The sequence below is a fragment of the Falco cherrug genome, chromosome 7, assembly GCF_023634085.1.
Source record: "Falco cherrug isolate bFalChe1 chromosome 7, bFalChe1.pri, whole genome shotgun sequence".
Classification (NCBI taxonomy): domain Eukaryota; kingdom Metazoa; phylum Chordata; class Aves; order Falconiformes; family Falconidae; genus Falco; species Falco cherrug.
The window spans coordinates 45,206,849-45,233,600 of record NC_073703.1 but is presented as its reverse complement, the minus strand read 5'-3'; the positions used below and the strand labels follow the sequence as shown (position 1 = coordinate 45,233,600).

The 26,752-nt window shown below is 51.3% G+C and overlaps 1 protein-coding gene across 2 annotated transcripts; it reads right to left on the bottom strand.

Annotated features, from left to right (window-relative positions):
* Positions 1–44: 44 nt before the first annotated feature.
* TP53I11 (tumor protein p53 inducible protein 11) lies at positions 45–22,606 on the bottom strand. Of its 2 annotated transcripts, none has more exons than XM_055715446.1 (7): positions 22,450–22,606; positions 4,664–4,861; positions 3,501–3,559; positions 2,912–2,960; positions 2,382–2,481; positions 1,448–1,549; positions 45–260 (listed from the first exon to the last, which is right to left on the bottom strand). In XM_055715446.1, the coding sequence occupies exons 2-7, from the start codon at positions 4,790–4,792 to the stop codon at positions 127–129; spliced, it is 573 nt and encodes a 190-aa protein (XP_055571421.1). In that variant the 5' UTR covers positions 4,793–4,861; positions 22,450–22,606; the 3' UTR covers positions 45–126. The 2 variants fall into 2 exon arrangements, with proteins under 2 accessions (XP_055571421.1, XP_055571420.1); XM_055715445.1 differs by having other exon boundaries at positions 4,664–5,036; positions 22,450–22,605.
* Positions 22,607–26,752: the final 4,146 nt, after the last annotated feature.

Below are 26,752 nucleotides of genomic sequence, written 5' to 3'. Positions count from 1 at the left end.
GTGGAAAAGAAGGAAACCACTTTAGAAACAAAAGGGACTAACAAAAAAAAAAAAGTTATAATTATAATGCAAATTTACCGACACAAACCCCCCCTCCCACCCTTCCCATGACAAAAAGTCCAGGAATTAGACTTTCTTGGGACGGCGTCCAACTTGGTAATAATAATAAATGCTGATGAGGATGAAGAGGGCTCGGCTGACCAGGAGGAGCATGGCACCTGTGGCTATCCGGCTATTCTCAACCAGGGAGACAGTGGTAACTGGAGGAAAAGGAGGGAGACAAGGCAGAGGTTGGTGATGAAAAAAACAAACGGAGACAAACAGCAGAAAGCTGTTTCCTACTGCCCTCTAACGCAGCCTCTTAGCAAGACCAGAAGCTTTCAGCGCAGCCTCACAGGCCCAGTGAACCCATAGCAGAGGCTTCAGTAGCTTCATTTCACCGTGCCCAAGTCAGCCAGGGGTGCACGTTCTCCAGAGTTCTCACAGAAACCTTGTTTTCAAGGCAGCCTCACATTGAAGCAGCCACAGCCTGAAACGGTCACTTGAGCAGATGTGAGTTTCTGTGCGCTCGGGTGTCAATTGTGGAAGCTGCAGGTCCCCGAGTTTGCTTTGTGGCTTGACCACTTCAGGGCTAATAAGCATTTTTCAGTTTTAGGAGCATCTACAAAATGTGCATAGTCCATACACACTACTTCTTTTCTGAGCATCTCTTTTTTGGCTGCCCATACCTAAACCAGCTATCTTATAACACAGTTAGTGAGCTACCAGTGTACACATATGAGAACGCCTTCATCATTAAACATAGATAAGCTCCCTAGAAAAAAGCCAAACTGTTACTTTCCGTTTTGGGTAAGACTGAGCATCCCCCTCTTTCGTACAGGTTGCTGCAGTCTTTTCTTGTTTGTCCCAGCATCTAGGGAGCCCACTCCAGGAGATGACCTGTGCTGTCTATGAAGACCAGCATGTTTTTAGGGAGAAGTATAAATGAGGAAGATGTTTCCTCTGAAACCGGGCACCTTTCAGTGAGCAGCCCAAGGCTGCAGCTACTCTATGGGAAAGGAAAAGGCAGAGCAACTGGCAGGGGCCAGGTCACCTCTGCCAGTCCTGCAGAGCAAAGGAGACATCTCCAGCACAAGCGAGGCACAGCACAGGAACAGCTGGGGATCGGGTGCCCCACGGCTGTGCCAGACAGGCAGCAGAGGCAGTGCCTTCCCATCAGCTGAGTCCACTGCAATTCCCAGGGCCTCACCCCGCAAACCCCTCAGCCCAGAGCTTACCCCATTGGACCCAAAGGCACTGCTCCTGTTTTGCATTTGCTCATGCCCGTTGTCCTGCCTGCTTCCACTTCTCCCACTGCCCCGCCCCGTGGGGGTACACAGCATGCACCCCCATCCTTTGCATCCTTCTCCTCCCTACTGGATGGCTTCCTGGATGAGTTCCTACTCACCCAGGAACTGCACGGTGAAGTAGCACACCTCCATCAGCAAGGTCCAGCGGATGATGACTTTTTCAGCCGTGTAAAGGGCATTCCACATGATGAGTGAGATACCTGCGGAGGGCCAGCAGAAAGCCTGAGGGCCAGTGTGGATCCCCGGGAAGGGGCAGCCCACCCGCCTGCTCCCAGGTGAACCATTCTGGCCTCCCGTGGGAGGATGGAGGGAAGCAGTTCTACAGGCAGCTTCGTTCCCGTCGGCTGCCGCATTTCCAGCGATCCCCGCGAGGTGCTGCTGCAGGCTGCGGGAAGGAGCCGGGGCATCCAATCATAGAATCATTTAGGTTGGAAGAGACCTTTAAGATCATCAAGTTCAGCATCCCCCCCATTCAACAGCCTGCCCTCAGCCTCCCCTCAGCAAAAAAAAAACCATAGCTCGCAAGCACCTGCCGGCCCTTTGATGCTGGGCACCTCGCAGGGTGCTAGCCCCAAAGAGGAACCTGGATGGGCACCCAGAAGGCGCAGTCCCTGCAGCCTGGGAGCACGGCAGCTGCACCACAGGGTGCAAAGCTACACAAACCCCGTGCAATTCCTCTGCTCATTTTCTTTTCCAGGCCATTTCTCTAAGCTCCCCTCAACTTCTTGTCCTTTTGTCCCCTGGCTTTTGGGCCCCTCCTGAGATGCCACTGCTTGCCCCTTCTCTCCTCCCACTCACTCCCACGAGGTTCTGGCCCCAGCCCACCTTCCAGCCCAGCTACAACCTCCCTTTGCTGGGGCACTTGGAATACTCTCCCAGGTATTTAGAGCATGCATAGCCTTTCTTACCTTACCTGCAGCAAGCCTGAGCCATCGCTAGGAAAAAGCGGCAGAAGCTGAGCTTTTCAAAATACCCCTAAAACAATTTCTTTGCTAACAGCAGATGCCCCAGGTACAGCGGCACAGCACTCACTGAGGAGGGCTCCTCCATAGAGCCGGATGGGAGTCTTGCTGCTGCTCACCGATTCCTCATCAAAGATGGCATCGTAGAGCTGGTCAGGGAAAGTGAGGGCCTGGCAGAGGCAAGGGAAGAGACTCAGCAGCCTGCACTGGCCAGAGCCATCAAAACAAGCCTGCTCAGGCAGCAGCGCTCCGACATCATGCTTTTATGGGATTGGAGCTGCTGGCCAGGAAATTGGAAATTAAGGAGGCGCAAGAAGTATCAGCATGTCAGCTACTGGCTTCACGGCCGTCTTCTGTGGCCAAGGCTGCGGTGCCGTGTGTGGTTTATGACCCTGCTAATGAAAACAGACTCTGGCGATGGGAACAAACTGCCAAGGACACTGCTGGCAAAGCCCATTACAGAGACACAGTGAGGGCAAAGACCTCATAAGAGAAAGCGGCGGCAGGTGCTAGGAGGGGGATAAGTGCCGGGGAGCCATGCTGGGGCACCCCTTCAGCAGCCGGGAGCTGGCGGTGCCCAGGACCACGTCCCTCACTTACCATGATGGCGACCCCAGAAAACATGATGGCGGAAACCAGCTGCCAGACCCTGCATGAGAGGGAAGACAGAGGACCTGGCATGAGCATGGGGGCAATCCCATCACTCACACTTCACAAAGCATTACTGGCTGTTTGCTCAGTCATCAGCCTTCATCCTTCCCATTCGCACAACCGAGGCAGCCAGAAGCCTCTCGCGGGAGGACTCAAGTCCCCACACCTCCCTAGCTCCAGCCTCAGCACGCAGACCGGCCTCGCTGGCGAGACAGAGCCGAAACCCCCCTCACCCAAGGGGAGGAGGGAAGTGACACTGCCAAGTGGACAGCACAGAGAGGGTCCCCCCCACAGGACTCACCACCCTGTCACACATGAGACCAGAAGCTCCTTCAGCCCCGTGGTTTCCAACACCTGCTGTGGGACAAGAGCTTGAGGGTCTCAGGCTGATGGGGGAAGAAAGCAGAGCTGGTCTGGTCCCACAGCAGGCAGCAATGCTGGCACAGCAGTAGAGCTGGTGTCAACAGCCAGAGCTGGCAGGGATGATGTGACCGAGGCCCCTCAGATGACCTAGCTCCAGGGTGGCCCAATATCTTACCTGAGCCCCAGTGGTTCCCGGACAGCAAACTTGATTTCATTTCCCAGTACCTGGCTAATCTGAAATTCAAACAAAAGACACAAGATGACTGAGCAGACCCTTCCCCAACCTTTAGGCAGTATTTGCCAGCCCAAAACCACACACCTAACCCCGTATGGGAGCTTATCTCTAAGAGGGCTGGAATGAGGGCGAGGACAAGGGATCCATCTGTGACCCTGTGGTCCGATCACTTGCTGAAGGCTGTCCTGATTTCCATCAGGAGCTGCAGCCTCTACTGCTCCCTTACTGGGATCAGCCACCTGCAGCGTGGGGCAGGGTCAACATTAACTCTTGTCTTCTCTTACCTATATAAGTAGGGAACTACCTCCTCCCACACACCACCTGCACATCACATCCCAATGGAGCACAGGCATCAACAGAGCCCTTGGGGTGTCACAGCATCCCTCTGGCTCTGGCATTCGCACTGCCCAGAGCAATACCCAGCCGTGACCACCTCAAGCCACACAGACAAGAAGGCTACACAGACCAGCAACAGGGAAAGGTACTGGGGGAGCGCTTTTAGGTGCTGAGAGCTCTTGGAGAGCTCTGTGCTGCTCCCCACATGCAAGTAAGAGCTGGGCAGTGCCCTGCCAGCAAGTTTTCCAGGGCACGTCTGGGACAGGGCTCCTGTGGGACTCACACGTGTCCTCCAGCTCCGGTATTTCACTGAAACAGGTTTGTTTGCAATTCAAACCCCTTCCGAGAGGTACTGCTTAAATTGCTGCTCCAATGTCCAGGCCACTGGCTGGTGGGCATTGGTGGCATCATGGTCCTATGACACCAGCTCTAAGCTAGCTCACTGGTGTCTTGGCTATACAATTTCAGGAACAGATTAAAGCAGCTTGAGGGCAGAGCTCACCCCATTACCACAGAAAGCCATTCCTGTGCACTTAGCAGGTGGCATGGCCCATTGCTGCTCGAAGGCAGCACTGCTTGTCCCACCACAGCTTCCACCCTGCCCTTTACAGGAGCCCCATGGAGCTGGGAGACCTGTTTTTGCCGAAGAAGTTGCAGAGGTTAGATGCTAAAAAGAGAAGACAGAAGACACACCACCTCAGTTTCCCAGGGAGAAGGTCTCCTTCCCATCGTTACTGCAGGCAGGCTTCCCTCTCCCCTGACCTTACCTTTGAGCGATGGACTTCACCATCATCGTCCTCCCCGCCAACACCCAGGATCTTGCGTGTCTTCAGCCTGCTCACCAGGTCAGTCTGGCTGTGCTTCTTCATCAGCGGTGGGGGCTGCTTTGCCGCCATGGTGGTGGCTCCCCACAACCAAGCCCTCACTGGCGAGGTGGCACAAAGCAGGCACAGGAAGTGGCTCCACTGTCACATGCAATGTCACAAGGTTCAAGAAAAAAAGAAAACCAATGACTGTCACAAAATCTTCCTGTTAGGCCAGCAGACAGCTCCTCATCATCCCAGGGCAAGGAGCCCTGATAGCGGGGCTGGCCCTGGCTACAGGTGGCTCATCTCAGGGTGATCCTGCCGTCATTGGCATCTGCCAAGGGGGGGAAGGGGAAAAAAAAAAATAAATCAGAGCAGTGTGGCTTTAGCATGGGCATTTAGCTATAAATGCTTTTGACCTACAAACCATAATCTAGCCTATTTCAGCATGAAATACCCAACAGTACCTCTTTGCCATTTCCCAGATTAGGGCAATTACAGTCATTGAGTGATGCTTTGCCTTTTGCCTTTCTCCACGCCATACTTCACACCCTTCAGCTGCCATTTCAGGCCAAATACCGCAAAAGTCTCAGGTATTTATTTGTGTCCCCCCACCAGAAGCTGCAGCCCCCAAGCTGTGCCAAACATACCTGCCCTTGAAAACAAGGAGCCAGAGACTTTCCTTAAGGATACGTTGTTTTCTGGGAAATGGAAGCTGATAGCAAATAGAAACTACAGATACTATCTGGGATAAGAAAGAACAAGACAAAGATAACTGATAGAAGCTATGGTGGAAAAGATAACTTCTGCCTTGGCATGGTAGTATAAAGGTAGGAGTGTAAAGAGTCCCACGAAATCATCCTACATCACCCTGCAACCATAAAACCCTGCAAACCCTCAGTTAGGAAAGCCTTTTCCTCCAATTTGTCTTCGTTTCATCTTGGTTCAGCTGAACACAAACATGTTTTTTCAATTTGCCACTTCGCCCTCCCAGATAGCCACCAACAAACCCCTGCTGGCACTAGGCACAGCTAACCTGGCCCAAGCAAGCGCAGGCACCAGCAGTCCATTGCCCCAGCTGAGCCCTCCCACGGCTGCCCCAGGAGGAGACGACTCACAGTCACATCTAAAGACTTCACGAGTCTTCAGGGAGTAATGAAATGAGGTGCTGGTTATTTTGGCATGGTGCATGCAAGTGCTGTCCCACTGCTTTGTGAGGGATTTCCCTCTTGCAGGAAAACCCTTCCCTGTGGTTGTCCAGGCACGAGTGGACAGTCATGCCTGTGAGTGCCCAACATAACCCTTTCTGTAAGGCAAAGCTCAGAGGTCTTGCTGGGGCAGCGCAAAGGCTGAGTCCTGTGCTAAAGGGTTTAATAAGACCCTTTCGGCAGACCACAGGCAAAATTCTTTTCAGGGAGCCAGTTCAGCTACTCACAGCTTTGCAGGTGCTTCTTTTGGACTGCAGTGGGGTTGTTTCAGTTGTGGTTTTTTGCTCTTATTCCACTGACTAAGCCCAGAGGCAGCACAGACCCAGATAGATCTGCCAGGTCTAGAAATATTTGCAAACTGGGACAACAGAAAACAACCACTCAGGGAGGAAGGTGGAAGCTGTATACTCATGCCTACACTCAAGCACATGGCAAGCAGCTCAAAAGGTGGCTGCTAGTAGAGAAGTTTGGAAGATTTACCATGTCTGGAGTTTGCTGATCCAAATTGTCACAGTAATTTGTGTGTACTCCAGTCTAAATAATCTGCACACAAAATCCACCTCAAAGCCAGAGTGATGTGTCAAAATAAAAGCTTGACCTCTTTTTAATTCATTACAGTTTCTTCAGTACTTTCTGCTCCTGGCAGATCCAGACTCACAAGGTTGGATGCTGAGTGGTTTCCCATCAGAACAGCACTGCTGCTAAAACCAGAGAAGACCTGTTGCTGTGGTATTTTTAGCCCTATCTTAGCCCAAGCTATCCAGCCCAATTCTGAAGCAACACCCCTCCGCTGAATGCTCCTCTCTCTCATGGTGAGCCTCAGGACCACATCCCTCATCTGGCCCAACACAGCTCCTGGGACACAGGGAGGACAGTCCCAAGCAAAGGGCTGGTGCTTGGTGCCCCAGGTATGCCGCGCCATCAGGAGGACCCTCACACCCCTGTAAAGGCACTGGGTACCTATTCAGCAGCTCCCCCTCCCCTGCATGCTTTGGTGGGGAGCAAAGCAAAGTCCACAAAGACTTGTCAGCTGAGGCAAAAGTGTGGCAGAGGGTTTGAGCAACAGCATTCTACTGGTCCTGTGCCACCAAAGCCCTCTCCAGGGTTGAGAGGCCTGAGGCTTGCTGGCCTTGACAGGACTTGCAGTACTGATCCTGCTGGCCACACCAGCCTGGCACCTCTGGATGCTTCTTGGTTTCTTGCCAGGGAAAGCCTGCTGCCCATGCCTCCTGCTCTATCCTCACAGTCTGAAGAGGCAGAGGAAGGGAAGATGGGATGGGGGAAAAAAAGACACCCCCACCTCCCCCCCCCCAACATCTTCATATCTAGAGTATCTCTCCTGAGGGCAAGAAGCAAAGGAAGGTAATGGGGGGTTGAGGGAAGGACGCTGTGACTCACCAATGAAGACAGCAATGAACAGCTCTGATTAGAGTTAGTTTTGCAACTCTGACCACAGGCCAAAAGATCAAAATTTGCCTTCATCACTCATCTTGCCAGTTGCTTTCAGGGCAGGAGTTAGTGGAAAATTATTCACATCACCGTTAGCACTGCTATCCCATTAAATATTTCCACTAATTTGTGGTAAACCACTGGCCAAGAGACAGGACAACACAGGCCAGACACAAATGCTAATGAAACAATCAGAAAGGCCATTCTGGTACATAAAACCATACTGCTACCATGCTACACACAGCTACGGCATGGCCCTGCAGCCAGTCCTATGTCTCACAACCCACATCTTCCAGAGAAAGAGCCAACCTAATGAATACTGAATATTAATGAATGAGCTAATGAATGCATTAGCACTAATTCAACTGCATTCAGATAGAAGATGAGGATTTAGAAATGTTATACTTACATTAATGTATCCTGACACAATGACAATTTAGAGGATGTTTTTTATTAGCCTGTGCATTTTCAAAGGGAAACCTCCACCTCCTCCTCCTGCAATTCTTTCCTCCTTAATCCTTTTTCTAAGCATCCCAGGGGCTGCGCAGATCAGTCGCCATAAACAGGCAATTCCCACTCCCTGCCACAGCTCTCAGTGATGGGCAGTGCCTATATGCAGTTGAAAGAGGGGTTTTTTTCCTCCAAAATCCCTTTTCTTCACAGACTCCTTTCAGTATGTGTTCCTCGCTCAGCTGTTCAGCATACTGCACTCAATTTTGATAGCTACTGCTTAGTGGTGCAAAGAAACCTCACTGGTGCCATGCTAATGATAGCTCAATCTCCCCACCTCCACAGCTCTTCCCCCAGCATCTCCGTTTCCCTCCCAGCGTCTGGAGAGCAGAGCAGCTCTGCAGCGCAGGAGAGAGGAGACTCAACCGTACACGCGATGCTGCTGCTGCAGCAGCCAGAGCTGCGCACCCATCAGGGGAGGCACACGGTACTGCGAGGGGGAACCAGACCTCATTCCTGCAAGCACCTGAAGTTGACTGCCTACAGCTTCGGCAAGCCACTGCCAAGCAGCTGATGGGTGGTATCCTGCCCACCTGCAAGGACACTGCTCCCCAGGGGCCCTAGGGACAGGGCTGATGCCTACTGCTAAGCGGGATGTTGTTTCAGTGGTACTACCATCCATGGTGCAGCCTTTTACCTGACAAAACAGTGCTGCTCGAATTAAAGGAGTGGTACTGCAGTACCTCTCACTCCAAGAGTTTGATGGCACTTCCAATTTGCAAACAGAGGAAAAGAAAATGAACTGGTTTCAAGGCAGGATAAGGAGTGAAAGGTTTCTATGTCTAAGCTGGCCACACGTTTGTTCAGCTCTTACCATGTGCAGGCCAGGGAGAGGACCCTTGCTATCCTGTTATAGATTTCCTAAGTCAATATGCCTGAGACAACATCTTGAGCCCACCTTGATTTGTTATGCCTGAATTAACCAAGAAGGTGCAGCAGATGTATGCCCTTTGTAACAGCCTAACAAGGCACCTGCCATGCCTAAGCATCTTTCATGGACAACAGGTTGAGAACCACTAGTAAGTATGAAGCAGCAGCACTATCCCTTTACAATATTAGAGTTCCCCAGGAGCATCCTGGCAAAGCCCAGGGGAGTTCTCCAGTGCTGCAGCAACACAAAGGTGTCCATACATGAAAAGAGCACCCAGAGCAGCAGCTGCACCATACTCTGCTCTCACACCCAGACTGCTGCCCACAGCATTTATTTCTCTTGTGTGGGCCCAGAAGCCATAATGCAATTGTCCATCCAGCTCTTCTGCTGTTTCTCCAGACTCTGGTGGTCCTGCCTCTTTTCTGGTAAGGACAGTGCCAGGTCCATAGCAACTGCTTTAGATGACCCCATACCTACAGTATGAGACAGTGAGAAAGACTGAGCTCAAACACACAGGCAGGGCTACAAGAGGCAGTGGATGCACAGGTCAGCACAGTCATACAAGAGCAAGATCAGCCAGAAAGGGAAAGGTAACCCTCCACATATAATTTTCAAGCAGACAGCCATGTCTTCCCTCTTCTTGTCCACAAGGCTCATTAACAAACTATCTCAGTGTCTCACAGCCTCACCTTACTGTAGCCCTGCACCTTCAGGACAGACGATATCCCCACTTTGAAAGTACAAGTAGATTAAGGACAGGACAGGATCCACAGACGTACTAAGTACCTTGGCACTTACAAACATTAGGCTGTTGCCCAGTCAAGTAGGATTTAAGACTCCCCCCTGCCCCCGAAGGCTCAGTCCGCTCACTTTTACATGCATAAATTTTCTTGGTAACCAACCTCAGATACTTCAAGACTCTGAAATCCCAAGGGATGGGGCAAATCCCCTGTGTCTATCTGAACACCACACCTGAGAGCCACCAAGCATCTTTGTGTGTCTTATCCAAACAGTCTGATAAAAGTTTCCCTAGGAAGCCCACGGTGGAGGAGATCCCAAGCCAGAACTCCCCATGTAACTACCAAGGCACAGCTACATTCATGCTGTATTTCAACAACTGCACATCCCAAACCCACAGTGATTGAACCAGTTCCCTGCCTAGATTTCTATCAAGAGCAGATATTTAGATGATTAGGACCCTCTCTGCCACCAGCCAGCCGTGACAGTCCATCACTATCCCCATCTCACAGTGGATGTCTTCCATGTCAGCTGCAGCACACAGCTTTGCACACTCTGGGCTAGCAACGCATTTAAAACCAATAATGGAATAATTTGCATTTTTTTCTGGGAAGAATATAGGGCTACCCATGCCTTGCACAAGGAGTGTTAAGTTCTCTACCCTAAAGAAGAGAAACTCTCCCAAAGCAGTTTCTGCAGGTCAGAAATCCTCAGACACCTGCAGGGAATGAAACTTGATCAAGCCAAAAATAACCTGATGCTCAGGCAGTAAAAAGAATTAGCACTCAGCCACCACAGCAGCATAATGCAACTGCTGCTCCCACTCAGTCCAGCACAGTCTGTACACCTAAGCAACAGGGATACTTCAAATTTCTCACCTGTAACAAGCCAGGTACATAGGACTCCCTTCCCACATAAATACCAGCCCTTTCAGCACAAAAGGCTCTTTGCAACACCAGCAGGACACATCTCTTGCCAGAGGTTCATCCCCAACTCTGCCCCAGCCCTGATGCTTCCTTAAGCAGCTCTAACAGGCACAGGGACACTGCATCCCCCCTAGGGAAAATGTACAAACCTAAACAGTAGGTCTCCTGCTCCTACACATGATGAAAACACAAAGCAAAATCTTTAGGTCAAAGGTATCTTCGATGAGTGCCTCCAAGATCCTCTTACAGACAAAACCCAAACGACCCGTGATGCACAAAAAGTCACCTCGGGCACGTCCAAAGTTCACCCTGTGGGTTAGATGTGCCCCACGGCCACACGCGCTCCAACCGTGTTTGTGGGTGGTGCAGTGCTGCCCACGGCCACAGAACCTGTACCTACAGCAATCACCAAAGCAACCGATAGAGCCAGCATCGCCACTCAGCAGGGGACAATGAGCCTCTGCAGCCTGCCAGGGAGGTAAGAGTTAATTTGTGCTGCTTAGTCTGTTACCACAGCAGGCAGAAAAGGACATCCAAAGCTTGCACAGCCTCTCCTAAGCATCCTGAACTCTCCCCTCTGCCTGTGTTAGGGCTGCATCCCTGGGCATGCTCAGCCCCTGCACCCTCCTGCTCACTGCTCTCCTGCAGCCCTGGCTCTCCAGCTTCTGCTTGAAAGCTCCCCAAGGCCATAAAAATCACCCTGCCCCAAGAAGCACTGGTATTGGGGGCCAAGCTATAGCATCTGGGAGGTATGGCCCAGCTCAAGGATTTTATTGCCCAGAGGTTTCAAATTTCCTTCTTCAGAGACCACAGTCAAGTTTCTTTCCATGTCACAGGATGAGTTACATTGCAATCAAAACTCACAAAATGCTTGTTTTCCCCAGAATAAGATAAAAAAACCCTGTTGCTCTACTAGTTTCTCAATGGGGAGCTGTGATTAAACACAGCAACCACATTGCTGCCAGCCTGCTAACCATCACCTGCAACAACGCACCAACCCCTCCATGGTGAGCCAGGGCACCCAGGCTTCACCTCAGGGGAGCAATGCTTGTTTGCCCCTTGCAGCAGCTCGTAGGGCAGCTTGTGACACACTGAACATGCTCAGTTCCCAACATGGGGGACAAACAGACTTCATGTTCTGTCCATCATACACATGCACGCTCATCCCCCCAAGTACAAGCTTGGCCACACTACCCTGTTTTCTCCAGCAGCCCATCCTTTGCTGCCAAGGAGTGTTTTGGCTGCAGATAAATCTGCTGCTTCAGTGGCTCCCATCTGTATTATTTACATAAGAGTCCATCCCCTTCATCATCATCCTCCCTGCTGCCGAGGCTCTCGGCCTGGCTGGCCACTGCAATCCATCACCTCAGAGCTGCCCTTGCTCTCCCTGATACCTCCAGCAACTGCATCCCAGCTCCACTCTGCAGCCACCACCCAGCCCCTCATAGTCACCATGGATGGCCGCCACCGAGCAGTTCAGTTTCCCACGGAGCTGGGAGGATGAAGAGAGAGGGAAATAAGATGTATTGGGATTGGGTGCTGTTTTTCTTTAAGGGCATTAAAAAAGAACTCCTCTTTGATTTCCCAGCTGTCTTAGACAGGTGTTTGTGGGAGAGAGTCCCAGAAGCTTAGTGGTCCATCTGTCCTGCAGATTATTTCAACAGAGATGCATTAAAAGGAAAAATAAAACCCATATGCACACACACACAAAACCACCAAAAAACAAGTAAATCAACCCTTGCTACTGGAAAAGAGCAGCCTTAAAAAGCCAGGAGAGCCCTTCAACCAAACAACGTAATACAGGTCAGTTTTACAGAAAATCTGATGCAACTCTGTATTTCATCTCTGCCTTACACCTGAGACACGGCACAGGCTCAAAGCAACTCTATGGAAAGTAGCCGTGGGACCAAACACAGGGTGCTTACCCATGACACCGCTGAATACTGGAGCATCACAGTAAAACAGGGCTTCTTGGCACTTCTTCCCTAGACCATCTCAAACCTCCCCAGATTTTCTTTCCACTCTGCCCCCAAGCACCTGACACTTTCCTTTCACAAACCCTCCAGGAAGCCGATGACCTTTGTGGCCAGCAATCCTCCACCTCTGTCCCTTTCCAGAACTCAAAAGAAAATTGTAAGAAATTACAGTCTGGAAGGTTCAGCCCCCTCAGCCACACGCAAGCACACCCCTCTGTACACTGTCACTGAGATGGTGATTTCAAAGCCATTCTTGACAGATTCCCTTGCAAAAGAAGATGAACTACACGTCCAGCAACATTATTTCTCTATCTGCAGTCCAGAAACTTATCCAGCATAACGCAACTACTGCTATTTATAAACTACGATGTCTACAACCATGAAACAGAAGATGAAGTGGGCTGTGCACCCCAAAACCAGGTTCCCAACCTGTTTCATGCAGGGATTTGCAGCCCCAGCCTGAGAACAGCTGCTCAGGACACCCTGACACCATCAGAAGGTTTTCTTCCATTTTTGTAGAAAACAAAGAGTTCCTCTTCTCCCACAGCCTGTCATGATACCACCAGATGTGCAGTCTACGCACACACAGCGCGGGGGTTGGGGGGTGGGTGGGGTGGGGAAGGGCAGACGAATAAATTTGCATTAAGCAGGGAGATTGACTTTTGGTCTAGCCAGGATATTTCCTGAGTCCCAGGCACGTAGGCACTCACAGGATTCACACCTCTCATTGTGCAAGCAGTAAAGTTTGCTTCTACGACACAGAAATCCTGTAAATCAGGCCTGATATGAAATGGCCCAAGTGACCATCAGTCAACAGCTGACTTGTCACCAACCCTATGTTATAGGCTATTTCCCATATCCAATGGTTATATCCCCATCCTGTAAAAGCATATTATTTATAGAAATATATATAATTAATAATACAAAGTATATTAATAAATCAAGTATATACTATATATATATATTTAAAAGATAGTTTGATTTGTGTGGAGTTGCTTAGGGTCCTGCTCCACAGTGATGATCTCTTTACACTGGTTAGTAAAGACAAACCAGGCTGCCAGACCAGAGAGTTTTGGCATTCACCTATATTTCAGTCTCAGGGGAGAGAGGAGCCACAGGGAGCAGCCTGTCCCATACTCTCTGCTGGGAGATGTCAGGAAGAGCCTTGGTTCCTGCTTCTAGGTTAACCATTTACTGCCCTAGAAACCAGTACTACCTTTCACAGAATCATAGGATTGTTTGGGTCTTTGGGTCAGAAGGGACCTTAAAGATTATCTAGTTCCAACACCACCCCACCCCCTGCCCCTCCACCACGGGCAGGGACACCTTCCACTAGACCAGGTTGCTCAAAGCCCCATCCAGCCTGGCCTTGAACACCGCCAGGGATGGGGCACCCACAGCTTCTCTGGGCAGCCTGTTCCAGTACCTCAGCACCCTCACAGTCAGGAATTTCCTCCTTATATCTAATCTAAATCTACCCTTTTTCAGCTTAAAGCCATTCCCCCTTGTCCTATTGCTACATGCCCTTGTAAAACATCCCTCTCCAGCTTTCTTGTCGACCCCTTTAGATACTGGAAAGCTGCTGTAAGGTCTCCCTGAGGGCCCTTCTCTTCTCCAGGCTGAAGAATCCCAATTCTCTCAGCCTGTCTTCACAGGAGAGGGGATCCAGCCCTCTGGCTAACTTCACAGCCCTCCTCTGGACCCACTCCAACAGGTCCGTGTCCTCCTCATACTGGGGGCTCCAGAGATTAATTACAGCTCTCCCATCTCTCATCCCTGCACTACCAGCCTACAGACCACTCGGACCCATCACTGCCACTTGGGAACACATCCTCACATCCTCCCAAAAGATTTTGCCAATATTAAGCCCTGCTCATTTGCATGCAGTTACAGCTCCAGGTTTATCACTCCCTTACGGCTCCTAAGACTTGAAATAAGCACAGACATGCAGACAGGCTCTGGAAGTTGCTTAGCAAAAACACGATGGAGAAGGCCTCCCAACAACACACATACTACAACTACTTGGTAGCTTATCCCCAAGTGGCAAAAATCTCTGACACCTTAGTGGTTTCTATAGCAACAGGTTAATGCTATGAATGTTAGATGCAAAATTCCCCGTGCTGGGCAAACAGAAGCTAGGAGGACAGATTTAGAAGAGGGAAACTTCTAAATAGCTGCTGACAGGGCTAGCACAGGCTCTGCTAATTCACAAGGGGGCGGCGAAACAATGTAAAAGAAATTCCTAGCAACCAGCTAGTGGGGCAACATGTGGTCCATGGAGACATGTCTAGGGAGCACCAGCCCCCAGCATCCCCCAGAACAAGGAGGAGCCACAAATATCTCTCTCTCCTGAAACCCAGCTGTTTTCAGGAACAGAATTACAGTCCAGCATACAGGGTAGGAAGCCTGAAATTAGAGTATAGGTTTGGTAGTGCTGCTGCCCCTCCATGCAACCAAGAAAGAGTCATTTAACCTCTCAGACCTCAGTTTTCCCAGTTGTCTTTGAAAATTAAACCTACTGCCCAAGTTCCCTTGGCTCATGCTCAGCAGGTATAACATTTCAGAGGTCACTGCCCAGGCACCACACCCCACCAGTGCCAGCTGCCTGCTTGTGATACAGCATGCTGCTGAGGAAGGCTACGGACTCCTGTGCAGCACTCTGTTCATTACACATGAAGTGTCAGCGGCAGAAATGCCCTTCTGAGACTGAGTAACAACCAGCTTAGCATGACATCAATTTTTTCCTGTCTTCATTCCTTGCTGGCAGGAGAAAGCACTGTGGAAACCTTGGGGTAAACCTCACATCAATACTGCTTTCACATACACCAGAAGCTCTCAGAAGATCCTCCGGTCAGATTAAACCCATGTGTAAAACCAAAGCAGCCACAGATCAGTGCGGTGCTGTGCAGGGCAGGAAGGCAGAGGGGAGCCCACTGCACTACCACAAAGTGATCACTCTTGCCAGTGTGGTTGTCAAGTCAAACAGTCCTGAAGAACCCACAGGCTTTCCCCACAAACGCCACCCTCGCTCCCCTGGGAGCTCACACCAACCTGACTTTGCTTTTATTTGCTGCTGAGTCGGGGGAAAACACTCTGCATGCACGCGTGTGTGTGCACACATTTGTTTATGCATGAGCTGTCAACCCCTGAATTATGCACAGATCAACAAGGCTCTTTGAATTCCCCCACTGTGAAGTGCGTGACATTTAATCTCAGCTTTCCTTTTGGATTTCATAATGTGCATTATCAGCAATGGGTATTCAGCACACAAGTACCCTTTAGAAAGCTTTCATCAGAAAAGGGAAATAATAAAAAGACGACTGAAAAAGACAATGCCTCTGATGTGCCAGAGGTTCTCCAGCTTCCGCAAGAGACCAGTGTATGTGTACTGTGAGGATCATACACAGTCTGTCCCCAGCCCAGATAAAAGCATTTCACAGGTGGAGAGAGTGGGGTTTGGAAGCATCAAATATAACATGATCCTGTCGCTCTCCTCACTCCCTCTTTTTGGCTCTGTGGGAAATAGGCAGGCTGAGCCATCCCCCAGAGGTGTCTATTTTGGGACAGGATGCATCATCTGCAATGGCTTACCTCTTTCCACAGACCACAGGAGGAACCTACGAGATGAGTGAGACTAGGTTTTTGATTGCTTTTATATGGACAGACAAGATATTCTTGATCCTTGCAGTCAGTTTTTCACTACCCAATCCTAGGCAAACACCACATCACTTTTGTCCATGTCACAGGATGGAGTCACACTTTGGGATTTTAAAAAAACTAGACAACAACCTGCAAGGAAAGGGGTTCCCTTCTCTTCTGCTGGGCACGGAGAAGCTACGTCCTAAGTAGCTCTTATCAGTCACAGCTAAAGAGAATGCACATCAGCCTAAGGAACTAAAGCAAGATTTCTCTTTTTATAGTAGAGGGGAGACAAAGGGGTGGATGCCAGCGTGCGACATCAATAGCCTTGGTGACAGGGGATATCTGAGTAAAACCAAGAGGTCCCACAGTCGAGGAGCTCTTTTCCCATCTCACCTGGCACATGTGAGAAGTCTTAGGAAAGAAAGGATAATGGTAGTACTGACTAGTCCTTCTCTCTACCTTCGTTTGCCTCCTCTACTCAGGAACAAGGAGGCAATGGGGACATCCAGGAAGCCAAATGCTAGTGGCACCAGCACTGACAAATCAGGATTTCAAGTAACCACGGAAAATGCAGTTGCCAGATGTCCCATCTCTACTATCAAGGGTTGTTTAAGCATCTTCTTTTGTTTCTACAGTTTTAAGTCTCAGATACTTGGATACAACAAGCTTCAGTAACATCAGCATCACTTAACAGCAGCATGTGTGTACACACACACACACAGTGCTTCGCTGCTGTGTGTGTATATACACACACATCTCTATCAGCAAGGACACAGCACAGCCTCCTGCTTAGAAGAGCTCATGACATAGAAGCATCAGGTTTTAGTCAACACTTTCCCCATTACTTTACCTGTAATGTCATTCCCATGCAGCAGTGACTCTGGTGGAGGTTGCAGCCTGATCTTTTCTCCCCCATGTTCTTTGCAAGTGCCAAAGACAGGCACTTGGTTTGGATGGTGATGTGGTGCAGGGAATAAATTGGCTGTAGGAGATAAGCTCAACTGCTTTATCATTCCACCATCCATCAACCCTCAATGCATCCTACTTGTCCAGATATTTAAACAGTGGACATTTGACACAGTTCATGGAAGGGACTTGTTGAACTCATGATGTACAGTATCTGGGTTTTTGCCAACAGACAAGGCAAGAACACATTCATACACCCCGACGAGCAAATGGTTGCACTGGGCAGGGCAATGGGGGACAAGGGTGGGAAGATGCACTATAGGTGCCTGCCTATAGCAGGTGCAGAAGCACACCAGATCTGTGGCCAGCACTTACAGAGTCTCCATCAGCAATGCTGGCACTGAAGACTGCTAAATTTTACTCTCACTTACCAATGAAAACAACCTCAGACGGTCTAAATTCTTCAACCCTGTTTGGTGTAGCCTTTGACTCCTGGCAGACTTTCCACTTTCTGTGAAGCAATCTTTGGGCGCTCTATTGCTATTAATCAGCTTCTACAGTAACTTTTCTATGTAGGCCACAGAGAAAACTTTGGTGAAAAGCCAGTACCACCCAGCTCCTCTGGACTCAGTATTATACTTCTTGAGTTTCCCTCTCCCCTCGGCAAGGATGCAGCTTGCATTTCTACCTCCTTGGAATACACTGAGCATTCACAATGAATGACATACCAGGCAGCTAAAATCAAATGTCCAACAGAAGGATTCAGAAGGACTTCAACCTATGGATCTTCAAGACACCTTGTTTCCTAAGAGAATAGCCTGCTTCCTGGAACTCCTTTACTGCTGCCAATATGACCACCCATTTCCACATCCTCCTTCCTTAGGGCTCCATAGAGCATGGCAGAGTGCCTGCACTCAGGCTGTGCCCATGCCATTGCCCATGTATCCCTCACAGCTTTGCAGCAACACGGTACAGGGGACCAGCAAGGCTACTGCCTAGAGGGGTGTATGCCCTGCACAGCCAGGAAAACTGAATTAAAGGCACCTTCTTGGCTGTAAGGAAGATGAATTAGGAAGAACAGCATGCACAGGCTGACCTTGGGAAACTGCCTGCTCTTTGTCACAGTCATTTGCATCTACAGCAGGCCGAGCTGTGAGCCCAAAAAGAGACTGCAGTGCCCAGCAAGGGCTGGAGTGATTTTAGGGCTGAGCAGTGGGATCCCTGAAATAACCTTTGTCAGCTGGAAAAGTCTTTCCGTGACCACAAACAACTGGATACCTGAGGTTTGCGTTTCACTCATAAGATGGCACTACTACAAAAGAGCACTTCTGCTGCCATCATGGGTTACTGAATGAACGCGTGCTCAGACAAAAACACCAGCTGAGTCACCCACAGAGTTTCCTGGTTGTGGGTTTTCTCTGTAGGTCTCTGGTTTGGCTGCTGACATGGCCTCAAACTGTTTACTTTCTCAACCCAGGCAGGGTAAGGCTAAAAACAAGAGAGCTGCAAGCCTTTGTGTGCTGCTCTGCCTGCACCTGCATTCCTCCTGCCCCTCTGCCAACCGGCAGTTGAAGTGCTGCCTGATTTTAATAAGAAAAGGACTGGTTTCCCTCCTGAACTCAGTGGCAGGCAGCTGCAAAGGGGACTACACACTAATCTCCCTAGAAAACACAGAATCCCTCCAGACAAATAATTAGGTTGCCGCTGGCCAGTATTATCTGACACTCCTTTGTGCACATCTCCCACTACATCAACTCATACTGCTAATATCACTCCCCAGGAGACTGGACTACTGAATCACTGTTTGATTTGTTTCTAACTGCTTTTCTCCACATGCTCTCCTTGGAGCCTTTCACTTAAATTATCCCAATCCAATCCCTGACACACACTTCTAGGAAGCTCTGCAACAACAGAGCCAGATACCAGTCCCTATGCTCAGGCTTCTGATTTTGGCCCCATAGGTTCAAGAAGTGAGCATACAGTTTCTGACGACCATCATCAGCAGAAGCCTCTCACCTTTAGCACTAAACCTAGTGACTACTGTTTTGATCATTTCTCTGTTTTGGCAGATCTCTCCTCCCTCCTCCCCACAGCCACAGTGGCGGTCAGGATAAATCTGGGCTAGAGCTTTCTTACAGACTGTGGCTTTGGACATCCTTTGGGTCTTTGACTTTCCCCTGCAAGATGAGCTGGGTAAGGGTCCAGCCAAGGTCTGGTATAAATGAGTCCGGGACAGTCTAGGCAAGGATTTCCCCATCAAAACTAATGCACAAATGTGCTCAGTAAGTTCCTGTTTTGCATACAGAGGGACAGAAAGAAGCATACAGATTTAGCTAACAGAACACATACACACACCAGGATGAAGGCGAGAAATGTACCTACACTGCGAAACCCAGAGCAAAAGTTTGCCGCCGGGGTTTTATCAGAGCCCTGGGAGGCAGGGCCATAGGGCTCGCAGGCACTTCTGCGTGGCGGGTCATCCGGCAAGATCCTGCGCATCTCCCAGGCTCATTTTCTCCATCTGTTATCCAGGGGCAGCCACACTACACCAGCACCACAGATGGGCACTGAAACACACTGAGATACATTAACCCTGGCAGATGACACAGAGCTTCACAAACAGAAGGAAACCCAAGACAGCCAGAGTAATTTATCATTTTCCTTCATGTTGAAGCATCAGAATGTCTTTGCTTATAGCTGGATTTGTCTTTGCAAACATCTTTTTAGCATCCTGAGCAAGAAATCTTCAAACATGCAGTGAACTTGTGCTAGCCTGCGATCTCCAGGACAGAACCAAACCTGTATCTTCCAAGGGAAGGCAGGAAGCAATGTGAATGGGGAACACCTTGTCACTTCTTAAGTGTTGGTTTTCCTGGTCTGGAGAAAGTCTCGATGCATTTGGGGGCCAGCAATGGGTCTTTTCCTCCCAGGACTTGTTTTCACGTTCCTACATCAAAAATACAAACCCCAGAATACCTCTTTCTATAAATAATGTCCCAATAGTGCCAAGGTCATCAAGCTGTACCCCCTGGCGCCAGGCCAGAAGCAGAACATAAACAATCTCCACATCCTTCTGGTGTACGTGTGCTTCTTTTGCCTGTGCCAGGGGAAGGCTTGAAACCAAAAACGTAGCACCAGGAAGACAGGCACCCCCACTTCACGGTGCCATTGGCCTCTTCTCATTTTTGCCAGCCCAGAAGAGCCTCCAGCTCCAGCCAGGTCAATGTGCAGCCTCCCGGCCAGCCCTGTGGCAAGGCAGCCCATCATGCCTGAAGCAGGGCTGTAACAGTACTTAACAGTTCTTGTTTGAAATTTGGGTACTTATTGGATGAGGACCAAGCACACACGTAGCAAGGAACATTTCATGATCCAAACAGCTCAACGTGATGCTTGTAATCAGTATGTGGAACCATCCCGACGAGCCCCTACTATTAAACACTTTGACGTTCAGAGAGCTGCAGAACAAGCGAACACCAGCTGCAGACATACTCTGGGCATTTTGCACACTTCAGCACTCACTGCTCATTGAGAACAATAGAAAAACATTTCTCTCTGGATCAGGCCCCAGCCTCTAAGCTGCTCCAAATGGACAGAAAACCTCAGGGCAGAGCATCTCTGTGGTTTATTCTCCCACAGATCAATGGCCACCCCAAGCCCTGCCTTGATGTGGGTCTCTGGAGATGCTCTTGTGCTCACATCACTCCAAAATAAATCCTCACTACAGTCCCACAAACAGAAGAAATCAATTTCCCATGAGACTGTACAGCAGACATCACCTTTTCAGCCTCCTGGTTGGGACAAACCACCTACCCAGAGAACTCTCTTGACTTTGCTCTACACAGCAGACGGAGAACAAAAAAACACGGACGCATTCTAAAGCAACCAAGTCTCACTCTTTCCAGCTGCCATCAGCACCCAGCCCATCTCTACTAAGGGCGCTCCTGGCTCATGGTGTCCCTTGCAAACGGCTGTACACATATCAGGTGTATTTATGCAACGTAGCCAAGATATGGTTAGGGCTACTTGAGGTGCCCAGGCACCTTCATGCTGACTCTTAGGATCTTGTTTATTTTTGGTTTTCACCAAAACCTTTCTAAGAAGTCCTCCCAGGGGGACTCCCTGCATGAAGCATAATTATTATTTATTTGTTTAAAAAACACTTTCCTCTTCCATAGGCCCTGAGCATCATTATTCAGCAGGCTCTGCTTTAGTGCAAACAGAGTTACTGAGCAAGTTATTTATGCCAAGTCCAGAACAGCCGGTGTTCTTGCATACTCTAGTTTCTCATGGCTCAGCTGTACTGGTGGTAGCCCTAATGTCAACAAGGCTTTCGCTGCTGCTGGCATTTGTAACTCCTCCTCTGCAGACAGAGGAGATTGATTAAATGGTACTTGTTTAATCACTTGCAGCTCGGGCTTTGCTGGCCCTGTCTCTCAGGCAGCTGCAAGAGAGACAGGGACATTGGTCAGGTAAGGGAAAGGCATGGTGGACTCCAACTCCAGGCAGTGCTGGGGCTGGGTAAGGAACAGTCACTGAGTAAGGTGCTGCTTCTTCCTCAGCCTAGTTTGCTCAGTCAGAGCTGTACTCACCTGGAAAGCCTAGACAAAGCAGTGCACCTGCTCAGCTGGGACAACTGACATCAGCGGACATCTAAGCATGCAGGGATGCGTGACTGCCTAGGCAGGGTATGCAGAACCTGTTACAAGCTGCCGCACCTCTCCTTCTCTCTCTGTGATGGCAGGGGCTCTGTCCCATCCCCTGGCTCCCTCCTCCAACGCAGCACTCTCATCCCATGCCCAGCCTAACCACCTCCCTGTCCTCCATGGCCAAGCCCTCCCTGCAGCCAGAGCTCCTCAGCACACCTTCTGGGCTGCATCCCATGGGAATGCAGCCATGCCAGCCTCCCTTGTTCCAACCCCAGGCACTGCTTAGCCATGAAGCCTGACCTCCCGGCGCACGCAATGGTCAGGACACAGCCTCCCCTTTCAGACACCCGAGGCACACATTGAGGGACCGCGGTCCTCCTGCGGCTCTTCCCGACCAAGCAGAAAAGGATGGGCACTTTCAGGAAAGAAGCGACACGGGACCCCAGCCCTTGACTGGAGGAACAGCCTGAAGAAAGCTCTCGCCACCCCAGCCCAGGGACCCGCCTGCACATCACCTCGCATGGCGACACGGCTACTGTGCCGTCCCGTGTCGTCCCCCCCCCCCCGCCTCCAGGTAACCTGCCACTCTCCCACCAGGATGCTCCACCACCTCCTCTTCCACCCATCCCTCCCGGACGGGACGGAGACGCTCCCACGGCAGCCGTGCGCAGCCAGCACAGGGGCTGCCCCCTCCCCTGCCGCCCCTGCCCGTCCGTCCGTCCGCCCGCCCCCCACCCGCGCTGACGCCGGGGAGCCCCCCCCGAGGGGACGCCCGGGGGGCCGGCGGCCGCAACGGGCTCCCGCGAAGCGCAGCCCGGCCCGGATCCCGGCGGGGAAAGCGGCGGCGCGGCGGGAGGGACGCGCACGGTACTCACCGCCCTAGCGCACGTCCCGCCGGCGCCGGGGGCGGGTCCCGAGGGCTCGGCGCGGCTGCCCCATCGGCACAGCACGGCACGGCACGGCTCTCCGGGGGGGCGGCGGGGGCGCCCGGCCGGCGCCGCGCAGCCCTCAGCGGCCAGACTGAGCCCGGCCCCCGCGCCGCGCCGCCTTTACCGCGCCCGCCCGGGCCGGCCCACCGCGGGCGGGGCCCGCCGCCGCCGCCGCCGCCGCCACCGCCCGCCCGACGGGGCGGCCCCAGCCCCGGCTCCGCGGCAGCGCGCCGGCCGGGCGCCTCGGGGAGCGGCGGCCGCCCACCCGCCGGCCGGGGCGCTGCGGGGACCCTGCGCGGGGTCCCTGTGCGCCACGCGCGGGCGCCCCGCGGTTTATACGCAGCTGCCGCGTGGGCCGCGCGTGGCCGCGGCTCGGCGCGTGAGAACAAAGAGGGCGGCCGGGGCCCGGCTCCTGGCAGCGGCGGGGGGGCGGGGGCAGCCGCGGAGATGAAGCGGTGACGGGGAGCAACGGCCCTTTGGGGAGCTGCGGGGGGCTCCGGCGGCGGGGGCCGGGCGGCGGGGCGAAGCGGGGGGGCGGCGGCCAGGCTGCCCCACTCCCGCTCTGCAGCACGGCTGGGGCCGCGGCCGTGGGCGCTCTGGCGTGGGCGCGTCGTTTCGAGGGCTGTAGTCAAACTCCCTGTAAAAGGCAGAAAAGAATAAACGTGGGCGCGGGGGAACACGCGTATTTTTTGCAAGTGAGTTGGTGCAGGGGAAGGGCCTGGCCCCGCTGCTGCACAGAGAGCTGCAGGACCAGCTCCCCCCAGTCTCTGCCAGAGCCTGCCAGGAGCGGGGCTCGCATCCCTCGGTCCCTCTGGAGGGATGCTCGGAGGGAAGAATGGGCGTACTGGCATCTTAATGTTGCCATTAGCTCAGACTCTCAGATGAGGCTGGAATGAAAGAGTGTGACAACGTGGTAGATGGCAAACATCAAGGGGCGATCAGGACGTGGAGGGGTGGCAGCGGAGCAGGGGGCTGCTCCATCCTGATGCCACTCCTTGGTTTTCCAAGTGAGGTTTCTGGTATGTTTGTTTGACCCAGCTCATTTCACTGACCCGGTTCGGAGGTTGGGGGCAAGGGACAGGGAGAGAGAAGCAAAGACAGGTGGGATGGGGTGGGAACCTTTGAACTCGCTTTAACCCCATGGACAAACCCTAATGGGGAACGGCATCCTGAAACTTCCAGTGGCATGAGGTCACTGGAAACACAAGGGTGTCCTTTCAGAAACTGAAGCCTCATCTACTGGGAATTGGGCTGAAATCTCTTATTTCACAAAGGCCAAGTAATGAATCTTTGGGAAACATTTCTTCAGAGGGAACATCTGACATTTCAATAGCTGGTTTTGCTGCATAACAAGGGGGAAAAAAAGCTGAAGATTTTATATTTTAACAAAAGAATCAAAATTCCAAAACAAATCCAGTCCTGACTTGGAGCTAGTGAAACATTTTGCTGTGATAAAGTTCAAAATTTTCAGTGTGATTGTGCCAGAATATGTAAAAGAGGTGAAATATTACATGTACTCCATCTGGGCTTTGTAGCATTGAAATATGATAATATAATACGAAAGCACACAGAGCAAAATGAGAAGGCAAAACTGAAACAATCATGTTTTACATTATTGAGATGAAATAACTATGATATTGTCAAACAAGGGAAGTCAAAATATGTCATGCTGACTTTCTTGAAGATAAATTTGCATTCAAGGAGATGTCTTGAAATGGTTTCAAAGAAGTAATGAGCAGACAGTTTGCCGAGGATAGCTCAGGCTGCTGCATCGGGGTAAGGTGTTTCAGAAGTACTTAATGTCATTTTTCAAAAGTGATTCAAACGTTTGTGTCATCCCATGTCACAAGGAGCTCCAGGGTTATCTCTGGCACATATAAACGTGCTTTTGAAAATATTATCCTTGGACAAGATTTTAATTCATAAACGAGAGCCAGAGGCCTTCTGCAGCAACTGCTTTATTTGAGACTGCCCAGATCTCCCACCTACCCACCTTTTCCTCATTCAGAGGCCTGGGAAGAGCCTTTGTCCTCCCTCCCAGGTATTTCAACAACAGGACAGCTGCCACAAATCGTGCTCTCAGCCCTGCCCCTCTCTCTGATGCTGTATCATCAGGGCGGATCGTCACTGCATTAGTCCTGGTCTGTGCAACTGCGGTTTGATAAGTAACCTCGGGCTTTCATGTGCATTCCTCCCTGGCTCCCCAAGCAGCAGGCGGATGGCTGGATGCAGGCAGCATCCCTCCTGTGACTCCTTGCAGGCAGGCATGGGGTGTGACACAGCTCGCAGGAGCAACTTGTGAGAAGACATACAAAAGGCAGCGGCTGGTTTGCAAGAGGCTCTCACCTGTGCAGCGTGGCAACCTTACACAGGTTCAATCTTCATTTTCCTTCACAGCAGCTTTAGTATGTGTGCAATCAAATGACAGCGTAGTACTGCAAGCCCGAGGAAATTACAGTCACCAGCTCACTGTCCCCCAGGAGCTTAGGCTAAGCAGTTGGTGGAGAAGGAAGGATGAAAATTGAACTCTGAGCTGTGGGCCTGGGGGAAAGACCAGGACAGAGATGTTGCAAACAAGGGCAGGGAGTTGGGAAGCAAGGAGAGGGTTGCATTCACCACTGGTACCTATATGAGCTGGCTGGAGGCTGGTGCTTGGATGAGAGGGAAAAGGGAAAGGAAAAATGTGGGAACTCTCTCTAAGGAATGTCCCACACTTGCGGGAGAGTCCATGGAGAGAGGCAGTGGCTTGCAGAGAGCAGGATGTGGGCTCTGAGGTCCCTGGGCAGTGGCAGGGAAAGGAGAGGGTGGCCCAGGCTGCCTCCCAAGCTGTGCTCATGAATATCTGATGGAGGAGCATCTGCAAAGGAGAAGGGTCTCCAGCTCCTCCCTCATCAGGGAGAAAGCCTTTTGTATAGTGTGTAGAGCCTCAGACCAAAGGCACAGCAGAGCCCTGTTTGTGCAGTCCTGGGCTGGCGAAACACCAGCCTGCCTCCTGCATCTTCAAATAGGACAGCTCGATAAACATGATGCCTCTGAAATGTGCTAAGGCAAATACATCGGTAGGATTTGTTATGTGCAGTGTTGAACACATTAAAATACATGCTGAGAGGAAGCAGCATGCAAACCTAGAGCACAGGTACCCAGTTCTGTTAGACTGTGTGCAGAGCAAGCCCCTGGGAAGCTGACAGGGAGGATTTGGCTCTTGCCCCAGTCTTGCTGTCTTCATTTCTCTCCAAGGCTGGTTGGAAACATGGAGGGGGCAAGTAAAGCCCATGGGTGGCTCTGCCTCCTGCTCTGCCCTGGTGGGCTGACCACTTGTGTCATCTTCTCATTGAGAGCCATGTCTGGTAATACCCATGAGGGGTATGAGTGGGTGCACCCTGCCTGTGAGAAACCCGGGGCAATGTCTGGAGAGGCGATAAAGAGAGAACAGGATGCTGTGAGGGGCCAGTGCTGGCAGCGAGATGTGCTGCTTCCTCAGATGCCCCCTCCCGCGCTCTGGGAGGTGAAGGTGGTCTCTGCCCGAGGGGCTGGAGGCTGCTGCCACCCTAAAGCAAGCTGTCTCCCTGTGTAGCACCCAGCGAGTGCAGAGCTGCTTTATTCAGTTATGTTAGCGATACACTGGATGGAAGGACAAACTCGTTTTGTGTAAGGGGCTCGGGGAGGGCAGCGCGTCCTTCTCAGCCCAGGGAAGTGAGGCAGCTAGCTTGCATGCAGCAGGCAACTGCTTGCAACAGCAAAGTGGCAGAAATAATCAATACTCTGTAATGAGTCTGTTTTTTTATTAGCACCTCTCACAGCTCTGGTCATCTGTCCCCTTGTGTCCCCAGGGTGGGACCCCAGCCCTGCAGGTCCTGCGAGACAACATGTACCATTTGGGCTAGGATGGTTTCTCATGGTGGGACATAATTCAGCCCCCAGGGTGGGGCTGGAAGGTAAAGACAATGATGGGGATGCCATCTTCACTGGGAACAAGACCCAAGCTGCTTTAACAGCAAGATAGCCTTTTTGTCTGGGAAGGGAAGCATGGAGATCCAGTACGGGGTCTGTCTCCCCAGGCTGCTCTCTTCTGAGGGTGCTGCATAAGCAGACGGACAGACGGTGCAGGAGAAAAAACTGTTGAGAAAATTCTGTTTTCTGATCTGTGAAAAACGGTGAGGCCTAGAAAGAAGAAAAAGTAGGTTCCAGATTGGCACAAACTTTCTGTTCTTTTTTCAAGGAAATCTCAAAAACTGCTGTTTCAGGTCAA